The sequence below is a fragment of the Streptopelia decaocto genome (genome assembly GCF_964273445.1).
Source record: "Streptopelia decaocto genome assembly, chromosome: 1".
Classification (NCBI taxonomy): Eukaryota; Metazoa; Chordata; class Aves; order Columbiformes; family Columbidae; genus Streptopelia; species Streptopelia decaocto.
Genome location: NC_138663.1, coordinates 43,514,123 through 43,529,122, shown reverse-complemented (window position 1 = coordinate 43,529,122; position 15,000 = coordinate 43,514,123). Strand labels below are relative to the sequence as shown.

At 36.9% G+C, this 15,000-nt stretch overlaps 1 protein-coding gene across 1 annotated transcript in view; it reads left to right on the top strand.

Annotated features, from left to right (window-relative positions):
* ANO4 (anoctamin 4) overlaps positions 1 to 15,000 on the top strand; it is a gene marked incomplete at its 5' end in the record, with an annotated part of 123,973 nt that overhangs the window by 41,068 nt on the left and 67,905 nt on the right. Inside the window, 2 exons of the mRNA XM_082043757.1 lie at positions 9,213 to 9,313; positions 12,474 to 12,518. Coding sequence (XP_081899883.1) covers positions 9,213 to 9,313; positions 12,474 to 12,518 — 146 coding nt within the window. The remainder of the gene's footprint in view (positions 1 to 9,212; positions 9,314 to 12,473; positions 12,519 to 15,000) is intronic.

The following is a 15,000-nucleotide window of genomic DNA, read 5'->3' as shown; positions in this document are numbered from 1 at the left end:
GTTAGTGCTATTGCTATTGGAAACTGTGGCTTTCTGAGACAGGATTGGATTAAACAAATGTCCTGAACAGCAGTTGAGTGGATGGAAAGTGTAGTCAACAGTCTTGTGCAAATTTATGGATTTCATCATTAGCTTCAGAAGTTCAAAGGAGAGAAGGATTCAAGTAATAAAATACAGAAAGTACTGGCTTTGGCCAGTACTCAAGAGGCCTTTCAAAGTGCAGAGGACACTAATGGGAGGATTTATTATTTACATAACTGTATTTCCGTACATGTTCTCTGTGGGCAGAATGAATAAAGTGGGATGGGGGAAATGGATGGCAGCCAAGGCCTTGTAAAATGTTCTGTTCAACTTACTGTCACTGTGATGTGTCCCAGACAGCTCAGCAGTGAACTAGAGGTCCCCATGAAGCTGCAGTTGTAGGAAGTAATGTGTCTACACTGCTGCAGAACTTGAGATGGGTGGCAAGGAAAGTAATGGGAGTCCAGGGAAAATTAGATGGCTGTACTGCAGAGTCCTGAGAGGAAAAAGAACCATCTTACTGACTGTAGCTGTTTGCAATGTAGATATCTGTCTGGGGAGGGACAAGCCCTTCTGGGCAACAGTTCCTCTCAATCTGAGGAAAGCAGAACAAATGAATTGTACCCTGAAGGTACCTGTTCCTCTCCATTACAGATATCTAAACATAGTTGCTTGGAATTACACCTGTGAAGTCTGCTCCTTGGAAGTAAGCCTCCAGGCAACTTCTCAGGATCAGTGATAGTGCCAGTGTTCTGAGACAAATGCAGCATCCTGCCAGTGTCCAGCAAGGGAATCTGGGTCAGATACATGGCACACACCATATCTATAAAGTAAAGGAGATAAGCATTTTTGTTTGTCCTGTGCCCAAGTGATACCTATGGATTTACATGAGTAGATCTGCAAATTGCAGGATCAACCCCAGTACTGGTGGACTGCTAACAGAATTGTATGATAATTGAAGAGTTCAGTGCTAAAGCCCCCAAGCTATGGAATAGATTAATGCTTCTGTGGATTTTTGACTATTTGACATCTTCCGTTCTTTACCAGTTTTAATGTGAATTGATGAGTGCTTGCCACGTCAATTTACGTTTCCTTCTTGGCCTGTTTTTTGTCTATGTCGTGAAAGGGAATATAATTCATGTACTTACTAAAGCATTCCAGCCAAAAGGCATAATGTGAAAATGATATGAGGAAGGTGAGCACATTGGAATTTTAGAAGAGAGGGGGAGAAAGATGATAGTCTGGAAGGATTAAGAGGAGGATAGTATCAAGATGTGGGGGCATATCCATATTAAATCATGACAGACAAGTAAGAAAAGACCCCTTCTCACTGTATAACTCCCCTTATAAAAATCTAAGTGTAGAATCTCTTTAGAAATACAACACAAGCCCTTAATATCTTGAAACAAGTCTTTTGTGTTTATGTAGGATGACTTAACAGAAGGCAGGAAAGAAGAAAGGCAAGGAATGAATAGTCATTAATATAGATTAAAGTCAGCAAAAGTTTTTAGCTGAGGAAAGATGGAAACATTTTGAAAATGTGAAAACATCTCATTTAAACAGATTAAAAATTAAATGCCTGATATTAAAATGACATGCTAGTTTATAAGGAAGGCTTAGCTTTACCATAGAGAAAACAGGGAAAAAAAAATTTAAAAGTGATTATATAATCCAGTAATAACACCAAAACATGCTATTTCGCGTGAACGATACTTAAGCTTAAATCAAATTGAAATTTTTCATGTGTTTACTTTTTTACATTTTTAGAAATCTTGTTTGAATTGCTTCATTTTCATATAATTTATTCAGTTTGATATTAAAACAACATGCATTTGTCTCTTAAATGACATCACAACTGATCACAGAAATGTTCTTCTAGGACTAACTATGCCTAGTTAGTAAAAGCTTTTATTTGCTGCTTCTGTTCTTAATTTATTTCATAGACCACCTGCAAAGAAGCAAGGATATTTTCAATCATATATTGTGTAACATAAAATAAAATCTCATTTCCTAAACTCATAAATCTCATGAGCTGACAGCAACCTTTGCAGTCAAATTCACTGCACAGACATTTTACTTCCTCTGACTACATGAAAATACAGTTAGATCCGTAAGCTGGGACATGGTGCCAGGCCCACAATTTGGTTCAGATCTCATCAGGATAAACATGGAAGTCAGTGGATTACTTGCACTTAAATTTCTTATCCCATGTTCAGAGACTAACATAGTAAGATCTTAAAAATTTGTAGTGAGAACCTGGATATAGTTCAGATTTTCTTAGATACCTAGAAATTGTATTTTCTAAAAAATGCTTATGTGCCTCTCTAAATGCCTAACAGCCATTCTACCTAACTCTGTCACTAAAACCCCAGATTGGTATTATCAATATCCAAAAACACTGATCTGTTTTTTTGTGTTGCTCTTGTCACTTGTGTCACCAAGAAGAGCCTGGCTCCATCCTCATGATACTCATCCTTTATATATTTGTAAACATTAATAAGGTCACTCCTTAGTCTCCTCTTCTCCAAGCTAAAGAGCCCCAGCTCCCTTAGCCTTTCCTCATAAGGGAGATGCTCTACTCCCTTCAACATCTTGGTTGCCCTGCGCTGGACTCTCTCCAGCAGTTCCCTGTCCTTCTTGAACTGAGGGGCCCAGAACTGGACACAGTTCACTCTCTCCTGATAGTGTCATTTGGAGTAGGGCCTTCCTCAGCCATGGCCTTGTTGAGTTCACTGGTTCTCTCTTTAGAAAGAATTTTACATTATGTTGTGAAATACAGCGGTGCACAGACTGTAACAGAGAGCTACAGGACAGTTCACTGCATCCAGGAGACTGCTGACACTGAAAAGATTTTGGAGTCTAGGTCAATAGTCATATAAGCATTTCTTGTCTTTCTTGCTTAGATGAGCTGGGAAACAAGACTCTGAAGAGGGAGTTGAACAACCAAAGAGCTTCTCCATGCTAGAGCATAGACAGGTGCTCAAAACCTAGGCTGCTGCAAATGCTTCTGCATCCACATGGGATGTCAGTGGTGGCCTTTCTGTTCAGTGGTCCTGTGGTGCCCAAAGAGGTTGTGAGGTCTCCATCCATGGCCATATTCAAGACCCCACCAACCACTCTAGTTGTCTTTCAGCAGTGGTTTGGACTAGATGAGCTCTGGATGTCCCTTCCAGCCCCTATTGTTCTGTGATGTTATAATAAACAGCTTGTTCAATTCCTCTAGGTTATTTGTATGCAAAAGCTATAATAAGCCTGCCTGCATGTTTTAGGTGTTTGATTGATTGTTAAGTTGTGAAATTAACTGTTAGACAAAAAATAAATTGCCTTTTTCTTTGCCAAAGCAATGTTTCTCTAATAAGCCTCTAAAAGCAAACATGAATATTTAATAGACAATTCATTAAATGTAAGTACTTTCTACATTAAAAAAAAAAAAAAAAAAAGAGACATAAATCTGTACTGGAAAAATATTGTTTTCATATTTTACACTTGGGATAAATCACAAAGGAAGCTGCCTTATAAAATGCAGTTCAATTGTACAATGTATTTTTAATGGCCAGTAATGACAAAAGTAAAATATTATACATAAGGGACCTTATTTGGCCCATAGTAGAGTCAAAAATGTTTGATGATCTCAACTATCACTGTATAAAATATTAACATTTTTAATCTAAAAATGCAGCATATATATAACTGATGCCTCATGTAAAGAGAACTAATATCAAAGTATTCATAAGTAAAAAGGGATTATTCTGCCCAGATGTTTAGCTATCTGCATTTTAAAATCTGCAAATAATTAATTTCGCATGTTTATACTGTGTTCCAGTCCAGAGGAACTGAAACATGCATCCTATCTCTTCGTCTGATGAAACTCATGTGATTAGCTATTTCAGTTGTCACAGAAATCTTAACCAGATGGGTCAAAACTGTATTCATTGAGTACTAATAGGATTATCAAGAAATGTTTTATCAGTGCCTCTCACTCAGATCAACCTCTTCCATTAAGATGGTCATGCTGCAGGTATTTCTAATCTTCTTCTCTATGAAATTGAGTCCCAGTCAGAAGATATTATTTCCATGGTAGATTTAGTACATCTAGGTTACCCTTCTGTGAGATCCATCCTGTCCATCACAAGTGAATTCAGATGACATTCGTTAGAATTAAAGACATCCTTCCTCATGTTGTTTTTTCTCTCAAAGGAATTTGTATCTCTCTGTTGCAAACTGTAATCTGATCATTGCACAGTAAACTTGAGCAATGAGATAGTATTTGCCTTTTACTTCTACCTAAGTAACCTACCCTGTTCTTTAAGTTGCCCTCCCACTCACACATTTTTGTCTACATGAAAGGGCATTTCCAAGCATTTCCCCTTGTCACTAACTCTGTTCTGTTCCAGCATTGAGATCCTGTCAGCTGCTGCCAGAAATTAAGCACTGTAACAATCACACCTGCTCTGAGTTGGATTAATTTACACATTTCCTGAATGCTAGCAATAGCCAAACACCTGCCTGCATTACTAACTCCACTGGAGCTGAACCTCTGGAAGTATTTTGCAAAGTAAAGATGAAGCTTTACCCCATCATCAAATTTTGTCATCAAATTTCATAGTAAAAATAATTTTTAATTGTAGTCATGTGACTTATAACAAGTTATTCTATAGTTTATATGTCAGTGTCCTCTTATGTCAAAATAGTTTTATTAACAATTTATTATTGTTTATATTCATTTGGTATTCCTAATTATTAGTTAGGGCTTTCTTTTCTCTTATTTTCATCCTTACTTCTTTTTCTCCACAGTTTCTTGTAAGTCAAAAGCTTCTTAAAATCCTAATTGAAATGTAAGCAGTATATTCTTCTTTTTCACTAAACCTGTACTTTGATTAAAAGTATATATATATGAAAGATATTGTCACTATTATTTACGAGATTCATCTGAACCATGAATGTGGAGGTTAATGCTTATGAGTGTGTAATATTCTCCCTGAGACCGGACATATATTGACAGTATCTAAGTAATTACCCTGTGGTAATGTATGCACTTTTGAGAAGTATTGGCAGCATATTACTGCTGCCTTTCCAGTTCTACTGAATTACCTTTGTGAATGTACATTTACTTTGGTTTTGCAGAGGAAGAATGGTTTAATCAACTAAAATTGCTGGGTTTTGGTTTTCCACTTAATTCTCTCCACATGGCAAATCAAGCTGTGCTGTTAACATAACAGAGTAAGTCTCGAAAGCAGCAGAACCTGTAGCAGTCACTTTTTACTGCTCTGCACTCAGATATCATATGGAGCTAGATAATAGAGAGAGTTGTTACTAGAGGATGTTGATTTTCTCTCCTTTTCTGACTTTTCCTTCATTATAATCTTAACAGAAATAAGACATGTTTGCCAGAAACTGAAGCACTCTTCCCATTCTGGCTTTTTAACTTGCCTTGCAAGGTCTATGCTAAAGTAGGCAACGTTTAATTCTGATTGCTGGATCTGTTTCAAAATCTTATTTATCTCCTTTTACTTTTATAAGGAAGACTTTAAAAAGTGAGGAGAGCCCCAGCCTTGAGTATTTTTCTCTTGAACGATGATAAGGAAAGCAACTTAATGGTAAATCCTATTTCTTTTCCCTATTGATATGCATACATAAATGTGAGCATTAGTTTTTTGCAGTTGCCTGCCTAGAAGCCTCAAGGCAAATAAACAATTACACCATTCAATTGGAGACACTGTAGTTTTATCCTTCTTCAAGGTTATATGCTGTGAATCTCTTTTCTCAACTTTCTTAGCTTTTAGACTCAAGAAATGCTTGTATTAAGGTGAGTCCTACAGTTGGTTTTGTCTTAAAATGACTTGACAATAATATTGATGATGAACCAAAAAAAGTCTTTGTTGAAGGAGAATGTTCAAGAGGGTATTTGACAAAAGAAACTGATCTCCATCCCTGATCCTGGAAGACAGCCTGCGAATACAGCAAAATGTGTCCTTTTCAAGAGATGTTCAATGTCAGCGTAACTTCATTTCCATTCAGATTAACAATGATAACTTCAGAATGAGCAGAGTCAGATAAACAGTAAATATATATACTTAAATCCTGACATCAAAAGAGCTTAGAATGCCTGCAGGAGTACATACAAGTTTAGTAGCCAGGACTTAAATTATACAGCAGTTAACATCACTCTGTGGCTGATTTCAAAGGAGGAGAAGAACCTGACCTTTACAAGTTTTCCTTGGCCTAGCTGATGAGTGTAAGTTACATAAATGGTCCCTACTTTAGTCTCTCCCATTCCTTTTATAGTGATATTGAAGGAGAATACAGAGCCTTGTTTTTAAACATGTTTGTGGTCAATCTTTTTTTTCTTTGGGAAATACAATGTCTGTAAAAATTTAATGGTAAAGGAGAAAGGTAGTCTTGCCAGAAGGGGGGGTCTATACTTCATGGTCCTATGGTACCACCTGTATTGTAGGGCTGGCAGAAATTATTCAGTACTGTGGTGATCTGTCAGCGGAGCCAGAAAGGTTGGGAATTAATAAATATCTCTGATACAGAGATATGGGCTACGGAAACTTTTGATTATCAAATACTGATCTAATATTTTCAAGAATTATGGAATAAGATTTCCAGCTGTAAAAGGGGGTTAGGGAGTGGGAAGAAGAAGGAAGCAAAAATTACAGCTTGTAAAAAAACAGTAGATTAATGGCACTGAACACTGAAACCCATTGTATATTGACTATCTGTAAGCCGCACCTGAATTCTACCCAAACAAACTCATTTTGAAGATCAGGGTTTCATTACACTAAATACACCTTGCTAGTGCTTCTCAATCAGAATAATAATTTATTTAAATTTCTTGTAAGAAACAATTTGTTTTCTCAAGAATGCCGTCTTTGCACTGAACATTTCAAATTTTCATGAATTTACAAGTTTCTAGAAGCTTGTAGTTTTCAACCAACATTTCTCTGAAGACTACAGTTCTTCCATAGGACATATTCTTTTTTCCAGCCCATTTCAGTAAGTGGGTTGCCCAGAGACTGTGAAATCTCTGCCTGTGGAGATATTCAGGACACAATGGGACAATTCCCTGAGCAACCTGATTTAAGTCGGCCCTGCTTTAATTAGAGCATTAGCCCACGTGACCCCTAGAGGTCCCTTCCTACCTAAATTATTCTGCAATTCTCTGATTCTGATAAGTCTCTTGTCACATTGGCCTGGCACTGCTCTGAATACCATCAAGAACATTATTACTGACCAGAAGAAAATCTGTTTTGCTATGGGTATTCCTTCTCAATAAATCAGTTTGAAACAACCAATTTATTTGAACATAGGTGATCCGGCAATTTTCATATGGTAATAACTCTGTAGGCACTGGTGCCACAGGTCTGTTCCAAACACTATTCTATTTTTGTGTTTGCAATGTGTTTTAGCTCATTGTCTGTCCCCTTGATTCATCTGTTGTTCTTTCTTCCTCATCTAGACATCACTTTCTAGAAGATTGCTCATGTCAATAATTGTCTGATTTAAATTTCCAAGGGGACCAATGATACATTGATTTTTGTTTGCATGTTCCCATAATGTGAAATTGAGTTTACTTCTCCAAACCATTTAATGAGCCAAGCCTCAAAAGTCAATTACAAAAGAAGAATGTTCCTCTCCTCTTAATGAAACATTTAGAAGCTGAAGGAACTGTGTCTAAATACTCATCTAACAAAGAGAGTTTAGCAGATTCTGTTCACTGAAGTATTTTTGTAACTAAGATGCTGGTCTTTATATTTTTTTTCAGGTATTTTGATTAGCTATATTCTCCTTAGATTAAGTGAATGTGACATTTCATTCAATGACTTCTCCATCTGGATTCTTCTCTTTCCAATCTTGTTTTTCTCAGGTTTTCTTTGTGCTTTCCTTTACAAACACTAAACATGAGAAAACCCAAGAGAAATGGATGTCCATATTAATAATGTAGCATTATTATATCTTTCTTCTGAAAATAACTGAACCTCCCAAATATGTTTTGGTTAGATCTTCTGTTGACAAAACTGATAAAATAACATTACAAGATATTGAGTAAGAAATATTATTTAAACATCTGTATTTATATTTGTGATAACTATATGGAAGTTTTTCATGTTCCTGTGTGAAAACATACACCAGATAAGAAACCAAATTTAGATTCTGTCCACTCATGAAACAGCATCTCCAGAAGTGATGTTACTGTGGCTGCCATATCTAGTATGGCTTAAATTACAATGTGCCAGAAAGTGGCTGTAAGCTTCCAGTGTAACAGACATCTCAAAATTGACATGTTGTTTTTTATAAATTTCCTCCATTTCTCATATTTTATTGATGCATCAGGACCAGAGTTTCCTTCTGCATGTTTAGCTTATTAGACAGTTCTTTTGGGTTTTGATGATTTGGGTTTTTTTAATTGGAGCTGTTTATGGCAAAATTGCCAGGCCACTGCTGACTTAACCTCATCTTTTAGAGAGCAGTTTGCAGGAAATTTTTAGAGTAGCAGAACTTACTCTTAGTTTTGTGGTATCTACTTGCTGAAGTCTCATGGGAAAATAAAAGATAATTTGTGAAATGTACCTATAAAGAAAACATCATTAGAGGCTTGATTTAGAATCCATAAAAATCAACGGAAAGAGTACAACTGATTTCATTGTCTCTGAAGCAAATCTCTTGAGAGCATTTTGTTGCTGTTGTATCATTTTATGTAGAAATATTTTTCAGAAAGTTATCAGCAGAAGAACAGCAAGATTTTTTTATCTGCAGTTTTTAATACCAGCAAGTCACTTGTTCCGTTATGTACTAAATACATTTTTTAATACAGCCCAATAGTACTTTGGGTATAAATATTTCTCTGTGTCCATTTCTAAGGATTCCAATATTCATATAATCATAGAATCATTTAGGCTGGAAAAGACCTTTAAGGTCATCTAGTCCAACTGTTAACGTAGCACTGTCAAGTCCACCACTAAACGATGTCCCTAAGCACCACACCTACAGATCTTCTAAATACCTCCAGGGATGGTGATTCCACCACTTCCCTGGTCAGATAGAACTACATGTGCTTGAGGAAGAATCAGGAAGTGGGAAGGGTGATGCAAGACCACAAAAATAGATATTGACCAATGACCAGAGTTCATTACTGTTTTACTTGAAAAAAAGTAAGCCCTGGTGGCTGTTTTGTTTTTCTTTTGCAGTCATCTCTAACAAACAGTGACATCATGTTTGTGAAGCTGCATGCCCCTTGGGAGGTCCTGGGCAAATATGCAGAACTAATGAATGTAAGAATGCCTTTCAGGTAGGTGTAGTTGTATTTTTTCTCAACCTCCAAAGTCACACTATACTGTAAAGCTAATGTAATAATAACACCACAATGCACATGGAAAAGCTCTTCTGTAAGATATCACACATCTTTAGAAAATATAAATGGGGTACCTTAGATAACAAATTCATTGCTGTTTCTTGTTAATGCCTGCAATTTCAGTTCAATACTGGTTTGAAATTAAGGTGAGCTGTAGCAGTGCAGCTGTTTTCATGGGGTATTCTATCCTTAGGCCCTTTAACCCCTTCAATGCTGGAGCCCCCTGCATACTTGTGCGCTGCTGTTTTTTAAATGGACATTTCATTGAAATCAATGGGAGGTCAAGAAGATCCAGGTACGTAAGGCAGCACAGAAGGTGCATGTCTGTTGGACGTATCTGGTATGTTCAGCACCTGTGAATTGCTTGTATAGTGTGTAATTATGGACATACAGATTATAAATAAGTATCCCATCTAATAGGAGAACAATTCAGACTACAAATTTTATTTTCCGTAGAGAAAATAAAGAACTTGTATTAAATGCTACTGATGACCAAATACATTCAACACTGTCATTCAGATTATTTTTATCATTTATTTGCTATTCTTTGCATGTTGGGCTAGGAAATTTTGTATGTAAAATATTGATTTTACTCTGCTGGTTATCAGAACTGTTACAATAGCATAAAGACTTCCACTGGAACTGACCAAAACCCATGAACTGAGAGGTCTTGATTCTTCTTTCAATTAGCAGTGCTGATAGATGTATAACTCCATTGATTTTAATGGAATTACTCCTGACCAAGAAAAGGATCAGATCCAGAATATGCAACTAATGAGATGGTGTCCTTTGTAGGATTTCTTCTGTTTTCTTCTTAAGGATGAAAAATGCCTCTGATACAAGACAAGCTGTAGCAGTACGGGATTTGCTAGGAAAAATGGATATGACTTAAGGTCAAAATTGCAGGCTTATTCTGTATATATTTTGGGTTTAATTTTCACAGCAAATCTTCAACTGTTCCTTCTTGTGCTTTTAATGCTAAAGAGAAAAATATAAAAGTTATCACAAGTCATTGCAAGGTATTCATATTCTTCTAAAAAAATGTTTAGCCATAGAAACAATGGGTTGGGCCAAAAGTGTACACCCTTTGACTTCTATGGCTTTCCTTGAGATGAATCTGCACCAGTAGTAGGATAAGGTCTCATGATTAAGAAATACACCAGCAACTCAGATTTTAGTTACTGTGAGCAGCTGATTCTTTCCTGATCTAATCTCCCTTTTATGAAATCTATCTCTCAGCAGATAGCTAAGTAGATGTCATACAGATTATACAGAAAGCATCAAAAATGCTAAGGGTTTCTTGACCTGCTTCAGGACCATGGCTCCTTTCTTTCCACATCCACAGGGAGAGAATTATTACAGTACTGTTACAAGGAAATCATGGTGATTTACTAATGTCTTCTGGGTAGGCTCTTACATTTTATTTTAAGAGCAACAGTACTATTTACCATTTAAAAACACAGCCTAGTATTTTACAAAATGTCTGCTAGTCTAGATTGCCTGTTTCCAGGTGCCCTTGTCTAACCCCTTGTTTTAAGAGCTGCTGATTGCTTACAGCTCCTGATATTTTAGGTTGGAGCTGTCCAAGGTCCATGCAACAGTGAATAAAATCCTTGTTGTTTCAAAGCAGGGGTGCCAAAATAGTGGATACCTCTGAAAATTTGAAGCAAAATCAAGAAGTGGGTGAAACACTTAGCTTTGACCCTCCTCTGCTCCTGCTGAGCAAAGCAAGATAAACACTATTTTCTGGAGAAGTTGGCCAAAGGAGGCTGGCTAGCATGAAATTATATTGAAAATTTCACTTCATCAGCACGATATGGACACTGATAACAAAAATAATGTGAAAATATTATGCATTATTTAAATTCTAAGTTCTGAAAATTAACCCAACATACTAAGAAGGTTTTTATCTGTAGCTTACAAAGCATCAGTGCTGTCTTATTTTAGAAAGCTCCCAACCACACTTGCTTCCAAGTCATTAACAGCATTTCTACAGTACATTTAATATACACAAATATTCAGAATATGTGTGCTGTGAACCATTTGTTTTCCATAAGTGGTACAGTTCAGCGTTACACGATGGAACCTCTCAAAATACACGGAAACAACCTTGATTTAGCAATGATCTTCAGCAGAGGACAAACTCTGGAGGAGGTAACAGGAGTTCAGGCAGGCACCCCATTCTTCCAGCAAGGAGTATCGGTTCCAAAATCATACCCAAAAGCCCTTAGCTTTTCTTAACTGTCATGAAGATGTGACCTCAAAGGCAATGCGTCAGATCCTGACAGCTGTGGCATGATAGGCACATGCGAGGAGAACAAGAGCTGCCAGCAGCAGAGTGGAACGGGAGGTGGACTCCCCATTCTGGATCCACACAGGAGGTTCAGGGGCCGCTCTGCCCTGTGGGGCTGGTCGGGAAGGTGGCTGAGTGCATGGTCAGCATGCATCTGCTCGTGCACCCTTTCTGCTCACTTGCTCCCCTGTGCTCACTCCCACACAGCTTATTGCAATGACAGCAGAAATCAGCTGAGCCTGTACGAGGGGCTGCATATTTGGAGTGGGGGTGCTGAGCACATGCTCTTCTGCCTGTGTAGCCTATATTCGGTTTCAAGGGATGTTACCCCAACAGCAAGCACTGGTACCGGTTGGTACTGCATGTGTTATGGCATATTGCAGACTTGGGTACCACTTACTTAGCTTTTCTAAGTGACGCCCACTTTTTTTTTTTCAGCAAATGCAGCTTTAATAATTCACTAATGGATGTGACATGATTCATCCATATTTGTATCAGTCCTATAGAATTCCTGCAACAGTTTATGGATTTCTTTGAAATAAAAACATCTTTGAGTGCCCGTCTTTCACAGTTGACAAATAGCAGAAACAGAGAAGACATTGGGAAAATGATGACCTTCTTGCAATTCAAACGCCAACAGAGTCTGTGTGGCTTCCTGTGACAGTTCTGTTAATCTCTCTTTTAGTCTCTTCCTCCACCTCTTACAGGCTTCTGTCTTCAATCTCCTTTCCTTCCTTGCTAGTTCATACTGTAACTGACGATGGGTTTTCTTCTCGACTGGCTTCATTTTTGCTGTTCTTCCAGGAGAAAAATCTATTACCTGCACCGCCGGTACAAGTTCATGAATAGGTGAGTACAATTCTTATGCCAGTCCAGTTTATGTTCATTTGGATCCAACAACAAAAATCATGCTTAAGGTCAAGCTGGAGGGAAAAGTTTATTAGCTGTATTTGTGGGATGGGTGGAGGGAGTGATTACACACTTGGACATCTGCAAAAACAAATACACAACTGGAGTTTTTAAAGCATCTGCAGTGTGAAAGAGGTAATTAATTTTATCAGTGTTACCTTTGTTAGGAATAAGGAAATATTTTTCAATTGATCGAGTCTTGTAAAGAAGAATAAGTGTGTTAGTGCATGCACTGTATCTCTTTCTTTTCATGTAGCTCATTAGGGATTTCCTTGGGGTTAAAACACCACAGTTACAGCTTTTTTTAATTTCCATGCACCTTGCTTATTTGTAATAGTGATGACATTATTTATTACTTCCTCTGTGGGGATGCTTAGTGCTATTTTGGTAGATAAGAAGGCAATGAACCAAGTTCATGTCTGGTGTAATGTTATTGAGCTTGAGAAATGAGAATTTTTCAAGAATCTTTGAAGTGCTTTCACTTGACTATTAAATATCTCTAACGTTATATTTGGTGCCTGGTTTATGTCTGACTTAATGCAATGAAATCTTCCAATGCTTCAGTTTGGATTTTCTTTTTGATACTTTAGACAATTAAATGAAAATGTTTCCAAAAAGCCTAAAAAATATACAGGCTTGACAAATACTAGGTCATAAGTTGGCATTTAATGCCACAGAGCTGTTGATGCAGTTTTCAAAAAAGTCAGGTATTTGATTTACTGTGTCACTCTGAGGTCAATGGAAATATTCCCAAGAACATCTGAGAGACAAGAATTAAATTTGGAAAATCTACATTTTGGAATAAACAGCTGTATCACTTTGCAGATAATGTCAGTAGGTGAACATCCATGGGAAAATATATCACATATTATCATTCTGCTGTATGAGCATACTAAAAACCATTTTGTATATTAAATTCCATCACAGTGTGCTGGTGACCTGAGATCTCACATTACGGTATTTGCTTCTTTATATTAGTAGGCACCAAATGGGCACTTTGTGGAGTTAAGACATTTTACCTAGTCAGCATGGGCTATTAGAGGCACACAATTCTTCTAAGGCTTGTTGATGCTCCCCCACTTTCTGTCCTCACATTACAGTACTATAGAAGCTGTTAACTTTGAAATTTGTCTTGATTTTAATTAAGACTTGGTTGCTTTGACTAAAGCAATACATAGGAAGGAGTAGATGAAGGTTCTAACATTTGTATGTGGTGTACAAAATTTTGATTTATATTCATTTTCTTATGAGTCAGGATGTGATTTGCAGTCAGTATGGGAAGAGGTATGATCTTTTTCTGGTATTTTAGTTCCTGAGTGATGAGAACACTTGGCTAAATTCAGTTTTTATGTTCAGATCTATAAATAGCTACTTGAGGCAGAAAAGCTATAACTGAATAGTCCCAGTGGGAAAAAAAGAAAACATATTCAGCTTTATTTTCATTTATGTGAAGCTCAGATATACAGCTTTGATAAAAGTATCTATTTCCTCTACTCCTAGTTCAGTGAAGATTACAAGTAACTGAAGCCTTGGTCTGTATTTTGAAGTAAGCCAAACATTATATTGACAATCAAGCAAAATGTATTTTAAAGAGGACTTTTGTTACAGTGCAAACCCCAGAGCAGGTCACTTGCAACTTGTCTACATTAATTTTCTCCCTGAAAAAATCTAGTTATCTCAAAATTTCAAATAACAAAACTCCCCTAATAAATTTTAAAGGAAAGGAGGGGTATCAGATACCTATACAGTACCTACATGATGGTTAAACCTAAACTAAGACATTACCTTGCATTACAATGTAAGTAAAGCTCAATCAAAGCTGACCCACAAATAAAAATCAGTCTCAGTTCAAAACTTTTTTAAAAATTTTCCTAACTTCCTCTTTCCTTTGAAAAAAAACAATTCTATCCCTACTTCACTTCCTAGTGAGAAAAGTTTCTTTAAACTTATTTGAGAAAGTTTTTGTGTTATTTAAGTACAATATGTTTCTTCCAAAAGAGGATTCTGAGTAAAGACTAGACTTTAAGAGCAGGGCAGGACTGAAGTGGAAGAAGCTCTCTCTTTGAGACACTGTTTGAATTAGGAGAATGATTTGTTTTGCTGTATGAGGCTAACAAGTGTTTCTAAAGAGGAATTTAAGAAGGATATTGTTATCAGAGGTTCCACTTTCCTCTTTCATTGTTCTTAACTCTACAGGGCCTCATCACTCCATGTGCTCTGTTCTTGTGTAGGTTGCTCTGCTTTCCAAACACTGTTCCCCTGTTCAGCTGAGTACATAAGCTTCTCTGTAAAGGAAAGTGAGGCATGGATTAACCTTGAAGAAGTGACAAAACAAAGTAGACTTTTAACACTGTATGCCTGTGTTTGTTGTTAATAATACCAACACCACTCTTTCAGATGTTTTGTGGGGATTTTTGAGATG